Here is a 20,064-nt window from a genome sequence, read left to right on the forward strand (position 1 = left end):
AAAAATGATGAGTTTGAGGTTAAGGTTGACTTGTCAGATAGATAGAGTTTCACTCCTTGCTAACTTTGGACTAAACAAACATAATTTTGTTTTTAAAAAAAAAATGATGAGTTTGAGTTTAAGTTGGACTTGTCAGAGAGATAGAGTTTCACTCATTGTTAAGTTTGGACTAAACAAATATAATTTTGTTTAAAAAAAATGATGCGTTTGAGTTTAAATTGGACTTGTTAGAGAAATGAATTTTCACTCCTTGTTAAGTTTGGACTAAATAAAAATAATTTTATTTAAATAAAATGACAATTTTATTTAAATATTGTGCTGACGTGGAAAATAGTGGAAGCTTCAAAAGTTTCGGTTTTATAATAATAATGATGATGATGATGATGAGTTTGAGTTTGAGTTGGACTTGTTAAAGAGATAGAGTTTTATTTCTTGTGAAGTTTGGATTAAACAAATATAATATAATTTAAATAAAATGATTATATATATATATATATAATGAATAATGATAAGTTTGAGTTTAATTTGGACTTGTTAGAGAGATAGAGTTTCATTTTTTATGAAGTTTGGACGAAAAAAATATAATATAAATTAAATAAAATAATAATTTTATTTAAATATTGTGTTTACGTGGAAAATTGAGAGAGTTTCAGAGGTTTTGGTTATATAAAATAACTTACCTATTTGTGAGATAGACTAAAATAATTTTATAAAATCTTAAATTGATTAAGAAACTACACCATTACATGATTTGCTCTTGTATGATTTCAATTTGTGTTACAATTTAATGAAGAAGCCATGACTTACAATTTGTCAGACAATTTCAGATACTGCAAAAAATAACTCAAAAATTCAGATATTAGAATTTCTAAAAGACGAAAAAATATTAAAGAATCAAATGATTCACTACTTAGAAATTATTGAAACAAAACAAAATATATATTGTTAAGTTTTAGATCCCTGTAAAACTAGATTGTTTAACCTAATTAATTAATGAAGCGAATATTGAGGTTTATTATTCAGATCTAGGTTAAAATAAGAAAGTCATATCATGTAAAGCAGCGAAAAAATAAAGAACACAAAAATCTGATGAACTGGGAAAACCAAACCGGTAAAAAATCTGGGGAGAATTTAACCTAGCTATCCTCAAGGTAAAAAACAAATCCACTATGAAAGAATTGAAGTTTGTACAATAGAACTTAGACCACTAACATTCTATTGCTACCTCGAGTAGAAAACTTACTACCACGACCCCATGATATCTCCGAGTCCATGGACTACTTCTTTCCTTGATCTGCAGCAACTACAAGTTCTCCTACTTGTGAATCTTGATTTTCCTAAATGTTCTTTATGCAGCAACTGAAACGATCATCGAGTTCTTGACATAAATCTTGATCTTGATAACCCTAAGTGTGTATGAAGGTAAACATCTCTAGATCTTACAAGAGATTCAACACACAGCACACACACACCAAAAAAAAAAAAAACTCTAGAGAGCTTTTGGGTACAAAACCCTAGATCTACAAAAAAGGCACACTCTTCTCTCTCTTAAAAACCTTATAAAAACGTGCTTAGGGTTTCTTTTATATACTAGAAGAAGTAGATCTGAAACCCTAATCATTTTTGGGCTTGAACTGCTATTTGGGCCTTCATTAAAATTCTGTAGATACGACTCTCGATCGATTGAGCCTGTCTTTCAATCAATCGAACCAGATAGTTTCTGAACTCTTCTTTCTGCAGCTTGTATGTTCTTAAATCTTGACTTGAATCACCTTGAGCATTGTCTAACAATACCTATAGACTCTAGGATCTATATCTAGACAAGTTTATGTTTACGATTTGCCAATTGTTCAAAACTTTTATAACCTAACATATATGACTAAAAAAATAGAAAAAAAAAAAAAAAAAAAGATTGGGTTACATTCAAAAGAATAATCTATGGCTATAAGTTTGTAGCTTATCATAAAATATCACTTTAGTGAAGTAGAGAGATAATAATAATAATAATAATAATAATAATAATGTTTGAGTTTGAGTTGAAGTTGGACTTATTAGAGAGATAAAGTTTTTCTCTTTGATAAGTTTACAAAAATATTTTTGTTTAAAAAAAATGATGAGTTTGAGTTTAAATTGAACTTGTTAAAGAGATAAAATTTTACTCCTTGTTAAATTTGGACTAAATAAAAATAATTTTATTTAAATAAAATGATAATAGATGATATTGATTGCGAATATATTTAAAGAAAAAACAAAACCAAAAGAGGCGCATAAATTTTCAATGTCTCGGTTCATCAAAAAAAGTTTTTCCTATGTTTTGGAATCACTCATGAAACGTAGGAAGCTTAACAACAAGGAGAGAAACCATGGTGTTTTTACAAGCTTCGACGATTTGAGTGATGATTTGAAGATTGAAATTCTTTGTAAGTTTCCTGCAAAGCTTCTTGCAAAACTCACGTGTGTTTGTAAGTCATGGCAGTTTTTGATCATCAACTTTTGCTTTCCAAAGATGGCATCAAAGCTTGCATATACTGGACATGTTTCATGTGTAAGAAGATGCATTAATTTTAAGGATGTTCTTATTGATGAAAAGTTAATTGCTTGGTGGAAAACAATTGAACGGACACTTAACAAACGAGATTTGCTTGATTCATGCAATGGTTTGGTTCTAGGTTTTTACACAACCGCGCTGTATCCTCAATCACAAAGTTCAAGTCAAAGGTTATGTCGTTATTATGTCCTCAACATCTTAACCCAGCAATTTGATACTATCACTAAGCAGCCTCATCCAAGAACAAGTCGTTTTAAGTATGCAGCATTGGCTTATGACCCTTCTAAATCTTGTCACTATAAAATTGTTTATTTTCAAGGTTTTAGTGCACTCAATATTTATAATTCAAGGACTGGGGTTTGGATTAGCTTGAAATATCAACATCAACTCGAACATCATGTTCGTAAGGCTAACTGGGAAAAACGATCTGTTTATTTCGATGGTGCATTATATAGGTTATCTATGTCGGGTCATCTGATTAAGTTTATTGTTGATCAAGAAATCACTGCAAGTGCAAGAGTTAAGGTCGAGTCTATTGACCTACCTGAAGTTGCCAAAAAGTCTCCGCTTGCATGTATTGGAGCAAACCAGGGTGCGATGCATTTTTCCTATTCGGACAAATCAAATCTGCGTATTTGGATGCTTCGACACAATTGTATTAGGACTGACAATAATTATGTATGGTGTTTGAAATACACAATCCCCTCCCAAGCAATCCTCTCCCAGATGATCCCCTCAATATATTTCAAACCAATGGCTTTTCATCCGTATGATGATACTATTATTCTCAGTCTTAGGGTTGATAATTGGTTTTGCAAAATCGAAGAGTACTATTTTGGTGACATACAGGAGAACAAATTGAAATTGTCTGATCCTCATACACATTATGGATCAGCTTGTAAAGTTGTCTTTCCTTATCTACAATGTGAAGTTCCTTTCCCTATTGGAACTGTAAGTACCCATTCATCTTTTATATTTTCATCAACTCTATATTTTGACTGTCTTTAGTTTTACATATATTTGGAACTTTTCACCAACTATATATATGTATAAATATAAGCAATTGTGAATTCAATTGCTGATTAACCATGTAACAAAACCACTAAAGAACACTAGATATATAAAATTGAAGTGCCTTAAAACAAAAAGTAAATAAAAACTTGTGAGTATTCACCACTTCGGGTTTGGAATATTTTCAGATCTTATGGTAGAAATAAGACTTTTGATGTGGTGTTGCGTATAATTTGGAATGATTCTGGGAAAAAACTTTTTTTTTAATGTTTGATTTATAGTCAACCTTGGCCAAAATAAAATTATTCATGGTTGAAGCTCACTTATTTGACAGTTTTTTCCCTGCTGAGTACTAGATTGGGAAATTTTTCACTGCACTTAATTCAAAGACTTGGAGTTTTCCCCACTAGATTGTGCCTAAAACTTTCTAAGAACAATGACCAGTTATACCCTATATTCTTGCATATATTAAATTGCTTTCTATAGTCTTTCAAAGCCCAAACATCCCACTTATAAGGAGTTTCTTTGAACTTTTTATTTCCTATTTGTTAGTGAAACAGGGCTCCTCTGTTTAGCAGACTCATCTAAAGCTTTCATATAATCTCATATAAACACAAGGCATTATTGTGATTCTTTGAGAGATTCAAATATATTGTTTTCTTTTTTTCAGTTAATTTTCTTATATTATCAAAAAGAAATATACAAAAACAGTCATATTAACATCCAAAATCTCTCAATTACTGATGAAGTTCACAAGTCTAATAAAAAATTTTAGAACAAGGAAACTTTTTGTTTTTGGCCTAAAAAAAAACTACCTCATTCATGCAACTGTTCTTTAGGGAAATCCTTCATCAAAATACTTAATTTTGTTTTCAGTTTGTTGCTTCTTTCATTGAAATACTACAGTAGTGTAATCACTCTTTGATTTGCTGTTTTTTACATCATAACCTAAATAAGTTTGTAATATTAAAGATCTTAGTAACTCTTCTCTTCATCTTTTGTCTGATGTAGGAAAAATTTATCAGGAGCAAAAGGACCATCAAGCAACCGGCTCACTTAAAAGATTTTACTTCTTCCTAGTTTTATTAGGGTTTATTATTAGTCCTCTAGCTTGCTTAGTTATATTGGAATTATACTACAAACATTTGCTATAACGGAAGAATTTTTTTTTTTTTTTTTTTTCAAATTACAAACTATGAAGAGTCTGATACATCAGCTTGCAAATAAGGAAGAAGAAAAGTGGACTTGAGTTAGTGGCGAATCTAGTTGAAAACTAGTAAAAGTTTGTTAACCGATTATTGTGAAAAATGTTATGAATTTTTTTGTGGATTACTTTCTTTCTTTTCTTTTTTCTTTTAGAAGTGCTACATTCACAATGTTTTTCATAACAAATCTTAGATGTTAAGTTACTTCTTGTTTTCTATTTGAACCTACCACTAAAATTATTTTTTTGCTGTCAATAACAGCCCTTAACAATCTATTATTTAGGATTTTTTTTATAAAAATGTTGTGGATATAATATTTCTTTTTCTTTTTTATTTGTTTTTTATTTGATAAGAAAATATTATTTTATTTATTTGTTAATATTTCGGCTCAATTAATACTATTGGTTAAAATTTAGGGGCATTTTTTTCACTTGGGGCCTTAGGCAATCGCATCAATGGCTTATACCATTGAGTCGACACCAGTTGTGCACTACCTTTTCTAGAGGAACATTCTCCTCTGCATTTTGTTTTTTCCTCTGTATCTAGTATATATGTTAGAATTATGATTAAATGATTAAATTAATCATTTTCTAACAGCTTAAGTTTTGTAATTATTATCGTATTATTTTTTTTTAGAATAAATTATTATCGTATTAGAGCATAGGAGATCAGGAGTTTGTTCCCTAACTCTATGTATTGGGCCCCACTTATTAAGGAGAAGTTTGAGTCCCACATAAAAGAAAGTGTTAGAATTATGATTAAGTGATTAATCAGAATTTCTTAATAATTTTAACTTTTTTAGAGAATTGGCAATTTAACATGGTATACATTACATACGATAAAGGAATCATTCGTTGTCCTTCCTCAAACGAGCTTATATTTGGGTAGCATGGGGCTCAATGGAATGGTAGTGATGACTTCAGCTTCTTTTGGCTTAAAAATCCTCTCAACCATTTTGAGATATTTGACTCTTAACTGGCTTACACACATGTCATCCTGATCTTGTCTTAGAGTCATCACTTTGTGAGTGGTAGGCGTTGATAATCACCGGTCTTGCCTCACTTTAATTTTCTCCTTCTTGTAGCCACCCTCCGTAAGCTCTCTTTATCAAGCAATTCCCGAGTGCTCGCAATGCTCCGCCAACTATAAGAAGCATTTTCAAGAAACCATACTATACTATTTTCAATCATTTCAGACAATTGATCATCTTATACATAGCTAGACTTCTTTGTTATTGGGACCTAGCAAATGAAAGTGTCTTCTATCCTGTTCGTAGCTCCGCAAGGAGCACTCCAAAGCTATAAACATCACTTTTCTTCATCAATTGATTTGTTTGCATGTATTCAGGATCCAAATATACAAGAGTTCCTTGCACTACAGTAACTAATTGCTTTTGATATCCTGGAATCAACCTTGAAGTTCCAAAGTTAGAGAGTATTGAAATAAAATCATCATCAAGCAGTATATTTGTAGACTTGACATCCCTATGAATTATAGCTATAGAAGTTGTGGAGTGCAAATATGATAGTGCGTCAACTATTTCTATAGCTATCCTCAAGCGAGTTTCCCATGATAATGATATGGTGGATGCAATGCTTTCATGATGTATGTGATTAAAGAGGTTACAATTAGGGACAAACTCATAGACTAATAAAGGAGTAAGCGTCTCTAAACAGCAACCTAATATTTTGATCACATTCCTATGGTTGATTTGGAAGAGAACAACCACTTCATTAATGAATTGCTCTATTTGGTTTTCATCTACTGTTTTGGACCTCTTGATTCTCACAAACACCACACACTACCGTCGTTACCCACCTCCACCACTACTCCATGTCTTCCCACATTAGCATTGTCGCCGAGAAAAGAGATTGCCTCCGCCCCAACTTGTTCCCCCCCCCCCCCTCTCTCTCTCTCTCTCTCTCTCTCTCTCTCTCTCCTATTTGCTAATTATAAATTTTATTTTATATGAGAGAGATGACAAAAAGTTATCTATGGTCTGTCACCCTCTCTCCCTATTTTTTGTGTTTTTAATTTTGTTGAGTGAAGTAATTTTTTTTTTTTTTATTGAATAATTTGGAAATTTTGTGTATTTTTGGAAGTGAATTTTGTGGGGATCTAGGTTTTATTGATTTTATTTTGTAATTTCACTTCATGCTTTGTAAATTGGGATTCATTTAAAAAAAATTTGTGTTATTTGAAATAAATAGCTGGTAATGACCTTGTGGTAATTGGGATTTAGGACTAAAAGTGATTGGTGAAACAACTTTGTATGGTATGATTCTAGTTTACATACCAATAATTGATTCTAGTTTCACCAATACTCTTTCATATGTTTCATGATTTTTTTTGAAGTTGTGATAAAGGCATTATAAATTTTGTAAATGACATTACTAATTTTTAATATTATAATTTTTGTTATAGGTAAGAAAACATTAGTGGTAGTTTGGTGCAAAAATCATTAGGTGTAAAACAAAAATCATTATTTTGTAACAAAAGTAAATTTTATTGTTAAATTTCACAACATTGATGTTTGCACTTATAGAGTATTGGTGAAACTTGGTGGTGTAATCACATTATCTGAATAAATGACAATTTTATTTTCATGTATACTCTTTAATATTTGAAGCATTGTGTATTTGCAATTTAAAAATATGCTAGTATTTGTGACCAAATTACTAAAATAAATGCTAATTTTTAAAAAATCAATTATTGGGAAAATGCTTTTTATAATTAAAAAAAAAAAGTTTTTGGAAACTTTTAGTAGCATTTTGAAAAATGCTGCAATACATACTTTATTGCAATGTTTGTTGAAAACCATTGCAACTTTGTTATTTGTTGCAACATTTCATAAACATTGCAAAGAAAACACTACAAAGCAAAAACTTTACTACAGCCCTTTCAAAAAGCATTGCAATGGGAAAATTGTTATGCATCTCTTGCAGCGGTTGGAAAAGCGTTGTAAAAAAAATGCTGCAAAACATTTTGTCGCTGTAGAATCAATTTTGTGTAGGTCAATAGTATTTACTTTTCTCCTTACATGCAAATTTTGTTTTGTTTTGAGATGCTTCTCTCATGTCCGATTCCCAATTGCCCAGTCAAACATCATTGGGAGAGTTTCGTTTGGAATATTTTTGAGATGATTAGAGGAGAAACTAAATTGACCTTGTTCCACAACAAAAGCATAGCCGCAGGGATTGAAGCCCTATACATCTGTGTGATTCTTAAAGCTGTATAGTTCCCCCCACATATTTCAATCCATCGGGAATCGCTATCTTGCAACACTTATTGCCCGTTTGGATACAGCTTTTATGGCTGCGTTTGCGTTTTGCTTCCTCTTTTTTTTTTTTTTTTTTTTTTTCAAACCCAGCAGCAAGGTTTGACTATTCAGCTATGAACAGTGTACAAATGCACTGTTCATGGGTCCCACAAATTTCACTTTTTAACAACTTTTTCATTAAAAATGGGTCTCACGGTACTATTCACACATTTAAAAATTATTTTGCTACAGTATTTTCAGTTTTCAGTTTTCAGTTTTAGCAAAATAAGTTCTATCCAAACGGACTCTTAATGCTAAAGCATGAGCCATTGACTAAATTGCTAAGGCTTCTTCAATCAGCCATGCACCCACTAAAGTACACTTCCTTTAGGAACCCAAGGCTTGCAAAAGTGTGACAGCCAACAGTAAACTTATTTTTGGCCTTGGAAATGGTGTTCATGGTTCATAAAGCACCATTTTGTTGCTTTTCATATATTTATTACTTTGATTATAATAGTGTCAAGCTACAAAATGTAAAACACTCATCTTAGAGCACTAGTAATAGTGGTGCTAAAAAGTTATTTCTAGCTCTACTACACATAAAAAAGAAAAGAAAGTTGCAATAGTGGAGCTAAAGGTCAAATTTTTACCTTCATTGCTACAGTGCACAGCAATATATAGCTGTACACTGTAGCTGAGAGCTAAAAAAAAATTGATTTTTTATTCTGCACCCGGACTAAAATAATATTTGTTTGTTTATTTTTTTCTATTCTTTTATTCTCCAAACCGTGCTCTTTGAAGACAAAAACTTCTCTCTCAAACTCTCACCTCTATGTCTCACCTTTTCTCAAAACCTTCTCTCAAGCTCACGCTCTCAAACTCTCACCACTCCGTCTCACCGCCACCGGCCCGACTAGATCCTCATCGTCACCGGCCCACCGAAGCTCGACGTCACCAACCCACTAACCGACCCACTTCGTCAAACTCCCAAGCCACCGATCCACGCCTCAGACCCATGCCTCCGATCCACCACCGATTTATGCCCCTGACCCATCTCGACCTTCTCTAATGCTCTCAACTCTCTCAAACTTCACCTCTGAACTCTCACCTCTCTGTCCCGCCACCGCCGCCTCCGATCCACGCCTCTGACCTGACTTGCCTTCAAGTGAGTTGTCTCTGTCTTCTTCATCTACATGCTTGGGATTTTTAATTTGGGTATGTGTGTGTATCTATAAATATAGAATAAAAGAATTGTAGATGTAATCATTTTTTTGCTATTCTTGTTCAATGAAAATTTATGTCATTTGATCTCAACAAACTTATCCATGCTTTGGTAAGTTGAATTGATGAATGGATAGAATAGAGCAGTAAATTCAGAGCATTTGTTCGTTTTGATTTGGATTTGAAACTTGCTTACTACCTTATTTTTATTTTTTTGCTTCATGCCTTATTTCAATGAGTTGTGAGTTACTCAATTTTGATTCATATAATATTTGTTGTGAGTTGTGAGTTACTTAATTTTTTTGGAATGATAAATTTATAATATTTGTTGAATCTGATGATAAATCGTTGAGGATTGGAATGTATTGGGAATTTTCTGTTTGTAGGAGTTTATGTTTATGTTTTTAAATGTTAGTTTGGGACTTTTCTATGTGCAGAGAAGGCTAGAATTTTTTCGTTTCTATTTTTGCTTCTGGCAGTGGAAGAGTCGGTGGCGGCAGCGGTGGTAGTGGCGGTAGTGGTAGCTGTAGCTGTAGCGGTTGCGGGTGGTTGTGATTGTTGTTTATTGTAGTAGATATATTATTTTATTGTAGTAGATATATTATTTTATTGTGATGTTTATATTATTTTATTGTGTTGAAAGTTAAAATAGACCCACTGCTACTTGATGTTTTGTAAAGTGAGTAGGTAAAATAGATAAAGTAACTTTTTGTAGTGTCAAATTGTTAAATTTTTTGCACCTCTGCTATGGATGCCCTTACAATCCTCAATAGATATGTCTTTAACAGTAACATTATTTGATGTTGCTACTTTATTGTTGTTACAAGTGATGAGAAATGTCTCATCTAGGTAACAGCCTTCATTCAAGCCAAATGAATATGGAATTTCTAAATCTCCACACTTGTTAGGGCAGCCAAGCTTGGCTATAGATGCTTTGATCACCACTGGTAATGTTGTTATCAGCCTTATCATTAGTGGTATCGAAACGAGCATCCCAGGTACACCCATGTCAGCAACTTTGTTTCTTATCATCAAATTAGATTTTGTTCTTTTTTGTTTGGATGTTTTGAACTTTCTGGCCGGCAATCTTAGACAGTACCTTTTGTAGGCATGAGAAAATTATCTACAAAAAAAAGTGGACTTTTGCTGTGTTTGGCTTGCAACTTTTGACAAACGCTTCAATAGATAGTGATACTTTCATAAAATATTCTAAAAGAGGAATAATGCAGCAGTAGATGGGGTGAACGCTGCTAATTTATTTGGATTTTGAAGCAATTTTATATGCACTTCTATTAAAATGCTACAACAAGGAAATTTTTTAGGCACTAGAGTTCTACATTATTAGACAATACCAACATCACATATAACCGTACTATTATCACATGATTTTCTTTTTCTCTTTTCTTTATTTTTTACTTACATTGAATAGTGTCAATGTCCGATTAGGTAGAACTAACATCACATATAACCGTATTATTATCACATTTGGCAACTCCTATATTTTTTTTTAGTCTCATTGGATGATAGCTATGGAACATTGGGCAATACCATCCAATGTGACTAGAAACTGACGTGGCTAACAATACCGTAAAAACATTTGTTGGGGAGCAACTTAGGATGCCACATGGTAAGCTTCTCTTCGTTCTCTCTCTCAGGTTTGTTCTTTGTTCTTGTTCTTTTCTACTTTTATATCTTAATTTATGATTTGTGTTAGCTTCTTAATTTTAGACTTTGAATAAGTTTGATTGTATTCTTAATATTAAATTTCATATTATTGTTTATGGGTTTTAAGTTGTGTTATATTCCTCTATAAAAAAGAGTAATCTATCTTTGCCTCCAATTAGAACTAATGCATTTTTACATAACCATATATAGGAACCTAACAATGGAGTCGCATTCACATGGAGACCACTAATAAAGACTTTGATCCACAAATGAACAAGACCTTGGGGCCTTTTCTAATCAAGGATTCTCCATCTAAGACATTGCATTTTGCCAAGAATGGATTCACTATTCACCAACGAGAAAGATAACACTCTTCAGCGATGAAAAATATAGTAGAGACAAGTAGTAATTTTAAGAGATGATTGTAGCCATCATCAGATTTGCTCACATTGATAGCTAATCATAGAGTTTACTCCGTGTATAGATTTGAGATTCATGGTGTGGATTTTTTTTATTTTTTTTTTATAGCTACTCTAGAACAAATTGAGTGTCATGTTATAAATGGATTTTTATCTTAAAATAATAGGTCTCTTTTGTATTCTTTCGTAACTTTTTTGTATTTCTAATCTTTGACTAGTGGAAAAATGTTATTTCAATATTGTGCATATGTATTTCGCGCAGGTTAGAAGCTAGTGTTTAGTAAAGTTTGCCCTTTGCCCGAGAGTCAAATCAACTCCACCACATTTGCTCGTCTTGGTTGAGAGAGAAAAAGATTGAAAAAAAAAAAAAAAAACCATTGATAAAAGTGCTTTTTTATTATAAATTGTTTTTGCATGGAACTACTTTGTTCTTGTTCTTGTTTTTCAAATTTGTTGTGGGATATGTTGTTTATCAAATTTGATATTATAGAGTTCCTCAAGATAAGAATAGAACCCTTTGTTTTGCTCTTCTCCCTTTTTAATTGGCTTGGAACTTGTAAGGAAAAGTTGAATAAATTAAGCCTGAAGTTACTCAACAGTTACAAAACAGATTTTCCCACGTTAAAGCTTGTTATTAATTGTTAATATACAGCATGCTATATGTTTCTACTAGTTCATACCTCAAACTTCAAACTTTAATCACAAAAGGAACAATATATTTTTTCACATTTGAGAGTTGAGACTTTGGAATTACGCTTGATTTTAAATACAGGGGATTTCCAAGCATTAGGAAAGTAATTCCTTTGGATATTAATTAAAGTATAATGTTGGAGTGTTTTAGGGAGTGATTTCTGGCAACTGTTTGCATGGAACTCCAAAACCACGAACGGCCAATTACATCGAATTCCAACTCATGAAAGCATTGAAATAAGTTATAACATCATTTAACAATACACCAACTACCACTTTTTTTAACTGGTAGCAATCTAAGCCACTAATTCGATCTCCATTTCTTATGTTCCTACTTCCATTTATAGCATACAAAAATGTTATCTCAGCTGTTATTTTCTTATAGATGGTGAAAGAAAATGTATATATATAATAGGATCATAGAAACCGTAGCACAAGTAGCAAAATTTGCTAGATTTCTATATCAATTGTGAATCGGTGGTGTCTGATGTGGTGGTTCATAGTCTGTCACTTCTACATCTTGTACTTTGTTACCATTGAAAACATTATCTTCTTTGACTTTAGATCCTACTATTGATAATGCTCGCCTTCTTGATCCCTACATAAGCAACAGTAACATGTTACATTCATTGTAATATAATCTACTGAGTAAGGTTTTTCTTACCCACCCGGTCACGTCAATTCCTAGTTCTTTTATATCTTTTCATTACCTGACTTTTCGTCATATAATCCTAATTCATCACTCATTAAAAGAAAAAAAGTTATGTGATTTAATAATATCAACTATCACATTGGTTTTCAAAAGTTTTGGTAAACTTATAATATTGTTGTGAATCATGTTTACTATAACTCAATACATTGCTAAGTGTTCTTTATAGGAAGAAAACCTGGGTCCAAATTGTAAGAAGAAGAAAACAATGTTTTCACTTATCATATAAGGGGCTTTAAAACTTATCTAATAGCTTCTCAACAAAGGTAACCTTGATTTTGCAGACACTATATGTAGCATCACATACATGCTGTTTTTCTCCACTTCTCACAATGGCTTCCATGCACTTCGTAATATATTTAGTTTTGGGGCCAGTCGTATATCACATAGACATGAAAATTTATAAATTTATGCATAGAGACCATTTGCACTTGTCACCCTCACAATGGACATGATGAAAAAAATGGGATCAATAGGTTCCCTTTTGCCATATTTAAACCCAAACTTACCCTCTATATAACTATAAAAGCATTGGACAATTTACCTTATTAATACGTGTTTCCCTAAGCAAGCCCATGTGACAAGATGACTTAGAATTCTCACATCCTGCATAATCCATTCCTATCAATAATAATGCTGATAAAAAGATAATGAAGAAGAAGATGAAGATGAAGAGCATAATGAATTATAGATTCATATATAACCTTGGTGTACAAAACTGAAGAATAAGGAATTTTGTTTGATAAGTAGTAAATACACATAGTCCTTACATTCTAAGGCTCTTTCTATGTGGTTTTGACGGCTTATGGATTTAAGGTATGATAGAAAATGAAAGAAAGCCGCCAAGCTATTCAAAAGAGGAAGTTAATGAGTGATTAATAGTAAAGCAAGTGAACAACTTCAGTTATGGGAGGGAGGGCGAGTTCTAGGCCGAGAATAGTCCGAGTTAAAGCCGGGATGTTCATCATGGTTCTTGTGGGGCATGCGCCTAGAAACTGAAACAAAAGGCTTGATTGGAACTAGACCTGGAATTTGTGTAGTTGCACCACCTCGAGACTTGTCATCAATTTTGTTTCCATCTGTTCCTCCTTGAATTGTTTCCATGTTATGCTTAACCTTCTCTTCTACCTTTAACATACCCCAAAAGATAAACAAAACTATTAGCAATTAAGACTGATGCAAGGGATATTACCAATTTTACATCATAACTCTTATAAACCGATCTGTCATCAATCTTTAAAAAAACAATTTAAACATTGATTTACCATGTTGTTGAAATGTCATCAATCACATTCACTTACACGTTAGTTTAAATTTGATAATAAAAATTTTCCATAAAGAAAATACCAAAATTTAAACTTCCAGAAAATTACATAAAGAAATTAGTGAATTAAAAAAAATGGGGAGCATAGAAGTACAAGACCAACCTTTTCAGAAACAATGAATTGTAAGCTGGAAGCTTTATCAACTACTCCAAGGCCGCGAGCATTGCAATATTCATGCATGGAAAGGAACAAGAGGAGGATAAAAACAGAAGATATGATAGACATGATCAAGGAGAGCTCTTTCAACAGTTGTAAAGTTGAAAAGAGAAGTGATTACTGTATATATTTATGTTGAGCATATACAAGGGAGTAGTGCAGTAAGTGCAGAATGTTGCTAACAAACTTACAAAAGAAACAATTTTTTAAGACCAGGTTTTGTAAGAGACAGAAGAGGTTGTCCAAGAGAACAAACTGGTATTTATAAGACTTATGAAGAAGAAAACTGTAGGGAATGCATGGTGGTGGCCTCACTTGTGCCCTTTAATCACTTCTAAGTGACTTAGAATCCCCAAAACATAGGCGTTTTACCCGAACAAAGGAAAGAGAGGGTCAACTTTGAACTCAAGAATGAAATATATATAGAAGGGAAATTCAAGCTTTACAACTTTCAAAGTTATTTTTTAATCGATGTTATGAATGCTTTAAATTTTACCATTTAAATTGATGTGTCAATATTTATATACACAATAAATAATTATGAAATTTTTTTATTATGATTTTGATGTGGTAGTGGTACAAATCACATTCGGACCTAGATGAGTTTTTACAGTAAAATGGATACTAGTTTTCACATTTTCATAGAAAGTTTAAGACTACATTCCTTTGGTTGCGGAGGAGATTTTGGACTACTCTTTCAATTAACTTCGCATGAACAAAGAATAGCAGCTAGCATAGTAATTTGTGCAAGAAAGAAAAACTTAAAGAATTAGGTATTTTAATTAATCCTAGGAAGCTAGGATTAAACTACGCGAGTTGAATAGTAAATGTAAACTAGAAGTTTAATATTTAAGAAGGTACCACGGACAAAAATGCAAAACAAAGTGGTACAAAACAAATTAGGCGTAAATGCACTTTTAGTCCCTACATTTTGATATTTTTCCATTTTAGTCCTTACATTTTACTTTACTACTTTTAGTCCCTAAACCAATTAACGCATGTTATTTTAGTCATTTCCGTCATTCTACAGTCGGAAATAATGGAGGTGACTAACAAAGGGATTAAAATATTATTAAAATTTTACTGTAGCACTCATCAGATAAAAAAAAAAATCTATGTTCATCTTTTCAACAAAAACACTAGAGAACAAAGAACACAGACCCAGATTTTAAACATAAAAACACATGCTCAGATTTACTTGCATTTTCTTGCCCTTTCTTGTCAACCAAACACAAACACAAACACAAATCGATCTCCAGCAAGAACACAAACACAAACCTAGCAGCAGATCTTCTCAGATTTTCTAAAACCACAAAATCCAAATATACAAAATCATAACAAAACCCAGATTTTCTCATCTTTCAATCAACAATGAAACCTCCAGCAAATAAAATTCATAAACCCAGAAAAATCAGCATAAAAACACCATAAATAAAAATAAAAAATCATAAATTCCAAACCCCCATCCTCAAACCCAAGCAACACATTCTCTGATCGTGCCCAACCTTCGCCGGTCTGATCGTGCTGCAAGTTCAAGCCTTAGCCTCACCGGACCGTCATCGTCTTTGCCACAAATCTACACCGCCGAGAAGCTAACACGCTCTGATCTACAAACCCAACCAAAGCCGAGAAGCTAACACCGATCCTCACCGCTGAGAAGCTAACACTAATCCTCTCCGCCGAAAAGCTAACACTGATCCTCACCGCCGAGAAGCAAACACCGATCTCTGATCTACAAACCCAACCAAAGCCGAGAAGCTAAAACCGATCCTCACCACCGAGAAGTAACACCGATCTCTGATCTACAAACCCAACCAAAGCCGAGAAGCAACACCGATCTCGCCGCTGTCAGACCCACCCACCCATCTCGCCTCCTTCAGACCCACCCACCAATCTTTGGTCCTTTACATCTCTCTTTCTCTCAATCTATCTCTCCCTCTCCATCCCTCACGATCAATGCTTTTTTTTTGTTACGTTTTTTTGTTGGTTTTGGTTTATATATTCAAATTTCCTATTATAATATTAAAGTAGAGGGTCTGTGTTCTTTGGTGTTCTGGTTGAAAAGATGAACATAGATTTTTTTTTTTTTTATCTGATGAGTGCTACAGTAAAATTTTAATAATATGTTAATCCCTCTGTTAGTCACCTCCGTTATTTCCGATTGTGGACTGACAGAAATGACTAAAATAACATGCGTTAATTGGTTTAGGGACTAAAAGTGGTAAAATAAAAATGTAAGGACTAAAATGGAACAACGTCAAAATGTAGGGACTAAAAGTGCATTTACGCCAACAAATTATTCTGGTTAAAAAAAAACCCCACCTCTGTCCCCTAACAAAAAAAAAATTATGGTTTTGTAAAAAATATTTGAATAAAACTCATTTTTTTTACTATGTCTGAGAGTTTGCCAAATCATTTTCTTACCTTAAGATTTGAATCAAAGCATTCCTAAAATATATATATATCAGTTTAAATTTCTGAGTTTTTGTGATGTATTTGTATTCTGGAGAATACTTTTTTTTTCTTTTCAAAACAATAATATGTTTGAACCCACAATATACACAACAAGATAGCTTTAGATATATTAGTCCATTAGTATAAGCTCAAGCCTAATTTTATTGTGTGTACAAGTCAAGTCCCCTACTTATAGCTTTAGATATATTAGTCCATTAATATAAGCTCAAGCCTAATTTTACTGTGTACAAGTCAAGTCCCCTGCTTATATTACAAGTCTCTTAGATTAGGGTTTAGTCTACTTTATATACCTATGTTAAAGTTCATTATAACACATGATTTGTACCACACGCTCCTTAAGGGCTTCCTTTATCTGTAGATGTAGGCTGTTAGGCTAAACTACGTAACTCTTGTATTATTGTGTTCATACTTTATGCTTCTACATCCATTCAGGCATATTCGACATGGAATATATCAATGCTAATATTTAGCAATTACCAACTACCAAGATAGAGAAGATGAGTATAATTTTCAAAAAAAAAAAAAAAATAGAAGATGAGTATAAATTCTTCTTTAAGAATTTGGAATGTATTCTTAGTCTCATACTATATCCCAAAGATATAAGGGAAATGAATAGTGATTAATCTGTTGGGATAGAAAAGAAAACCCTTAAAAAAAATTAGCATCAGATTTGTAACTAAAAAAAAAAATATTTTTTTAATAATCTCACCGGCTCACCGCTGATTATGGCAACACGGGCATTGACCATTTACATGGTAAAAACCAAAACAAAAAAAAATCGTACGTACAAAATTTGATAAGAGTTTCTCGTTTTCAAAGTTTTAAGATATAAAAAACAATAATAATAAATGTAAAGAAATTATAAAACATCCTTATTGATAGGGTAAAACACATGGGAATATAGTAAAAAAAAAGAGTGTTAATGATGAGGAAATCTATGCCCTTAAAAAAGTGAATGGGAGTCAAAGAAAAACAAAAGGTAGGATGAGCAAACTAGAGTCCAACCCAGTTTTGTTTCCATCGAAATCTCCAAATAATGTCGTTCTACTTGTATCTACTTCATGCTTGTGGTTTGTGGGTTGTGGCTCCGTGTTTGTTGCTCTTCCGCACCTTTTCACCTCGACAAAATTCTTACCATTCCATTTTTTTTAATTCTCTACTAGCAGAGGAGATTACATTCCCAACCATAGATTAATAAAAAATGAAAACTTTTAGTTCGTGTTGTTTAACTTTATTCCACAATTCTTCCTCTGACAATGTTCTTTACACTCTCTCTTCAAATTAGTCATTGTGATCCAGCAAGCTAGTGAGATAAACAATAAGCTCAAAAAGTGAAAAACTCTCTCTCTCTCTCTCCCCTATGTATGGCCTTGTACTTGGTACCACGGAAACTTTAACAGTTTAACCAGTTTATTACATTTTTAATTTTTAAAAAAAATGGTTAGTCTAAGAACAATCTAGAAATATGTATTAATATTTGTACAACATTAAAAACACAACTTTTTCACAACTTTTTGAGTTGTAAGTTATAATTGGATCAACATTAGTTTTACTCAGGTCCATCACTATACCACTCTTATTATGCACCAAGCATAAAATATTAAGTGGGTAGTTTTGGAAAATATTGTATTCATAGACTTATTTTTTTAATCTTTTCAGCCTTTTCTTGTATGATTTTTTTTAAATGTTGTTTTTTTTAAGACAATGATAGGCTATAACTGAGGTGACAGTCCTAATGATATACAGCAAACCACATTATAGGTCTAAATCACGGCTAAAAACTAGGACCTTCTTGCCATGCATATATGGGAGCCCCAGTCAACAAGTGACAAATTAAATAGTAAGTTTAGAAATATAAATTTTGTCACATAACAAATTATGATTAGTACATAATAAAAATGATGTCAATAATGGACTCATATAAAAATGATATTGGTTTAATAACTGGAATCACAATAAAATTATTATCTCAAGGAAAAATTAAAATTAAAATAAAAAGGTTATAATATATTTAAAACACGTTTTTTTATAGCAAAATATTCAAAATACTTGTTTCCCTATCATCGCTATTAAATGATAGGCCATTATTTTTGAAAAGGCAATAAAAGAACATAAATAAATAAATATATATGTATGTATGCATGTATGTAAGTGCATATTTATATTATAATTTACAAGCGAACGCACAAGTGGTAAACTGTGTAGGAAAACTTACAGTTTTCGCCTCTTGAGTCTTGGCTGTATAAAAAGAGGGTTTCACAATAATTCACATGTGTTCGCAGTTATTGTAGACTTGAAGTAAGAAAAGATAAAATAAAAATATTCTAATTGAGCATTAACTAATCGGGATTTGAGAAACAGTTAGAAAAGAGAAAAATCAGGTTGAGCTTTGACTAATTTTGGACATTGAGAATTTTGTAACTTTGAGCATGTTAGGTTAAAAGGATGCAGACATATATGTATATATTACTTCTAGTTCTGGTTTGAAACAAGGCACAACCCCTAATTTCACACTTAGAACAAGAATTAAGTAGTAGCGAGATTAAAGAATTAATGTTTGTTGATATGGTCGGCAAGGCAAAGACCTTGAACTTTGAGCTTGAAATACTCAAACGTACGTGTGTTTCTTAAAAGTACAACATTCTTGGTCTGCTCATTGCCCTTGTCTTCATAGTTGGACTCGCATTTTTTTGGCACATTCAGTTTGGAACCTTACATTAATATGAATAATTAATCCAATTGTATTATAATGTTTATATGTAAAAGTTTTGAATAAAAAATAACAGACTGCATAGAGTGTGTTACCGTATTCCTTATCATATTGCGTGATTGGAAGTTAGAAGTTAGAACATGAAAAGGGAAAAGAGAGAAAATGCTAATCTATTGACCGACACATTTTATTTCCAAAGGACATTCAAAATCTATCAGATTTATACTCAAATTATAGGCAACAACAATAATTATTACCACTACGCACCCTTGGCACAATGGTCACTTTACAAATATAAGTGTTTGTGAGGTATGAGGGATAAGAGTCGAAGTTCAAGTTTCCCACAGAAAAATTCACACACATATACATTTAAATTAGGCTAACATAGAATTTCTATGTTGTATTAAAAAAAAAAAAATTATCATATCTTGAATTATCCACATTTATTATGTTTTTTATCCTTTGACCTACCAAGTTGTCTATCAAGTTTGTGATCTATATTTTTTAAAAATAAATTCCGATTTAAAATAGCTACTTTCAATCCAAAGCTGTATTTTTTTCATTATTAAGTACACCGAAGTGGAGAGAATTGGATCAAATTAATTAAAATGGAATAAATGGACCGCTCCAAATCGGACTGAAGTGAAGAGAAATGGACCAAACTGAACTAA

General features: G+C 32.2%; 2 protein-coding genes and 1 long non-coding RNA gene across 3 annotated transcripts; 2 read left to right on the forward strand and 1 right to left on the reverse strand.

Annotated features, from left to right (window-relative positions):
* Positions 1–2,326: 2,326 nt before the first annotated feature.
* On the forward strand, positions 2,327–3,556 carry LOC142620291 (F-box protein At5g07610-like). The gene has a single exon (XM_075793687.1). It carries the CDS (start codon positions 2,327–2,329, stop codon positions 3,554–3,556), a length of 1,230 nt encoding a protein of 409 aa, XP_075649802.1.
* Positions 3,557–8,780: 5,224 nt separating this feature from the next.
* LOC142618373 (uncharacterized) lies at positions 8,781–11,565 on the forward strand. The gene is made up of 2 exons (XR_012841274.1): positions 8,781–9,188; positions 9,682–11,565. It is a non-coding gene; the product is annotated as an uncharacterized LOC142618373 (long non-coding RNA).
* A 784-nt stretch (positions 11,566–12,349) lies between these two features.
* Positions 12,350–14,287, reverse strand: LOC142618815 (uncharacterized). The gene is made up of 4 exons (XM_075791847.1): positions 14,155–14,287; positions 13,753–13,855; positions 13,272–13,333; positions 12,350–12,616 (listed from the first exon to the last, which is right to left on the reverse strand). Exons 1-4 carry the CDS (start codon positions 14,275–14,277, stop codon positions 12,482–12,484), a joined length of 423 nt encoding a protein of 140 aa, XP_075647962.1. The 5' UTR covers positions 14,278–14,287; the 3' UTR covers positions 12,350–12,481.
* Positions 14,288–20,064: the final 5,777 nt, after the last annotated feature.

This window comes from Castanea sativa, chromosome 12 (genome assembly GCF_040712315.1).
Source record: "Castanea sativa cultivar Marrone di Chiusa Pesio chromosome 12, ASM4071231v1".
NCBI lineage: Eukaryota > Viridiplantae > Streptophyta > Magnoliopsida > Fagales > Fagaceae > Castanea > Castanea sativa.

What these genes read in the sequence shown, in the direction of transcription:
- LOC142620291 (XM_075793687.1), top strand. Translation starts at nt 2,327, where the DNA reads ATGAAACGTAGGAAGCTTAACAACAAGGAGAGAAACCATGGTGTTTTT.
- LOC142618815 (XM_075791847.1), bottom strand. Translation starts at nt 14,277, where the DNA reads ATGTCTATCATATCTTCTGTTTTTATCCTCCTCTTGTTCCTTTCCATG. An exon ending in AATTCATTGTTTCTGAAAAG is followed by an intron (nt 13,856 to 14,154) that starts GTTGGTCTTGTA and finishes GGTATGTTAAAG; the next exon opens with GTAGAAGAGAAGGTTAAGCA. An exon ending in TGCAACTACACAAATTCCAG is followed by an intron (nt 13,334 to 13,752) that starts GTCTAGTTCCAA and finishes TGGATTATGCAG; the next exon opens with GATGTGAGAATTCTAAGTCA.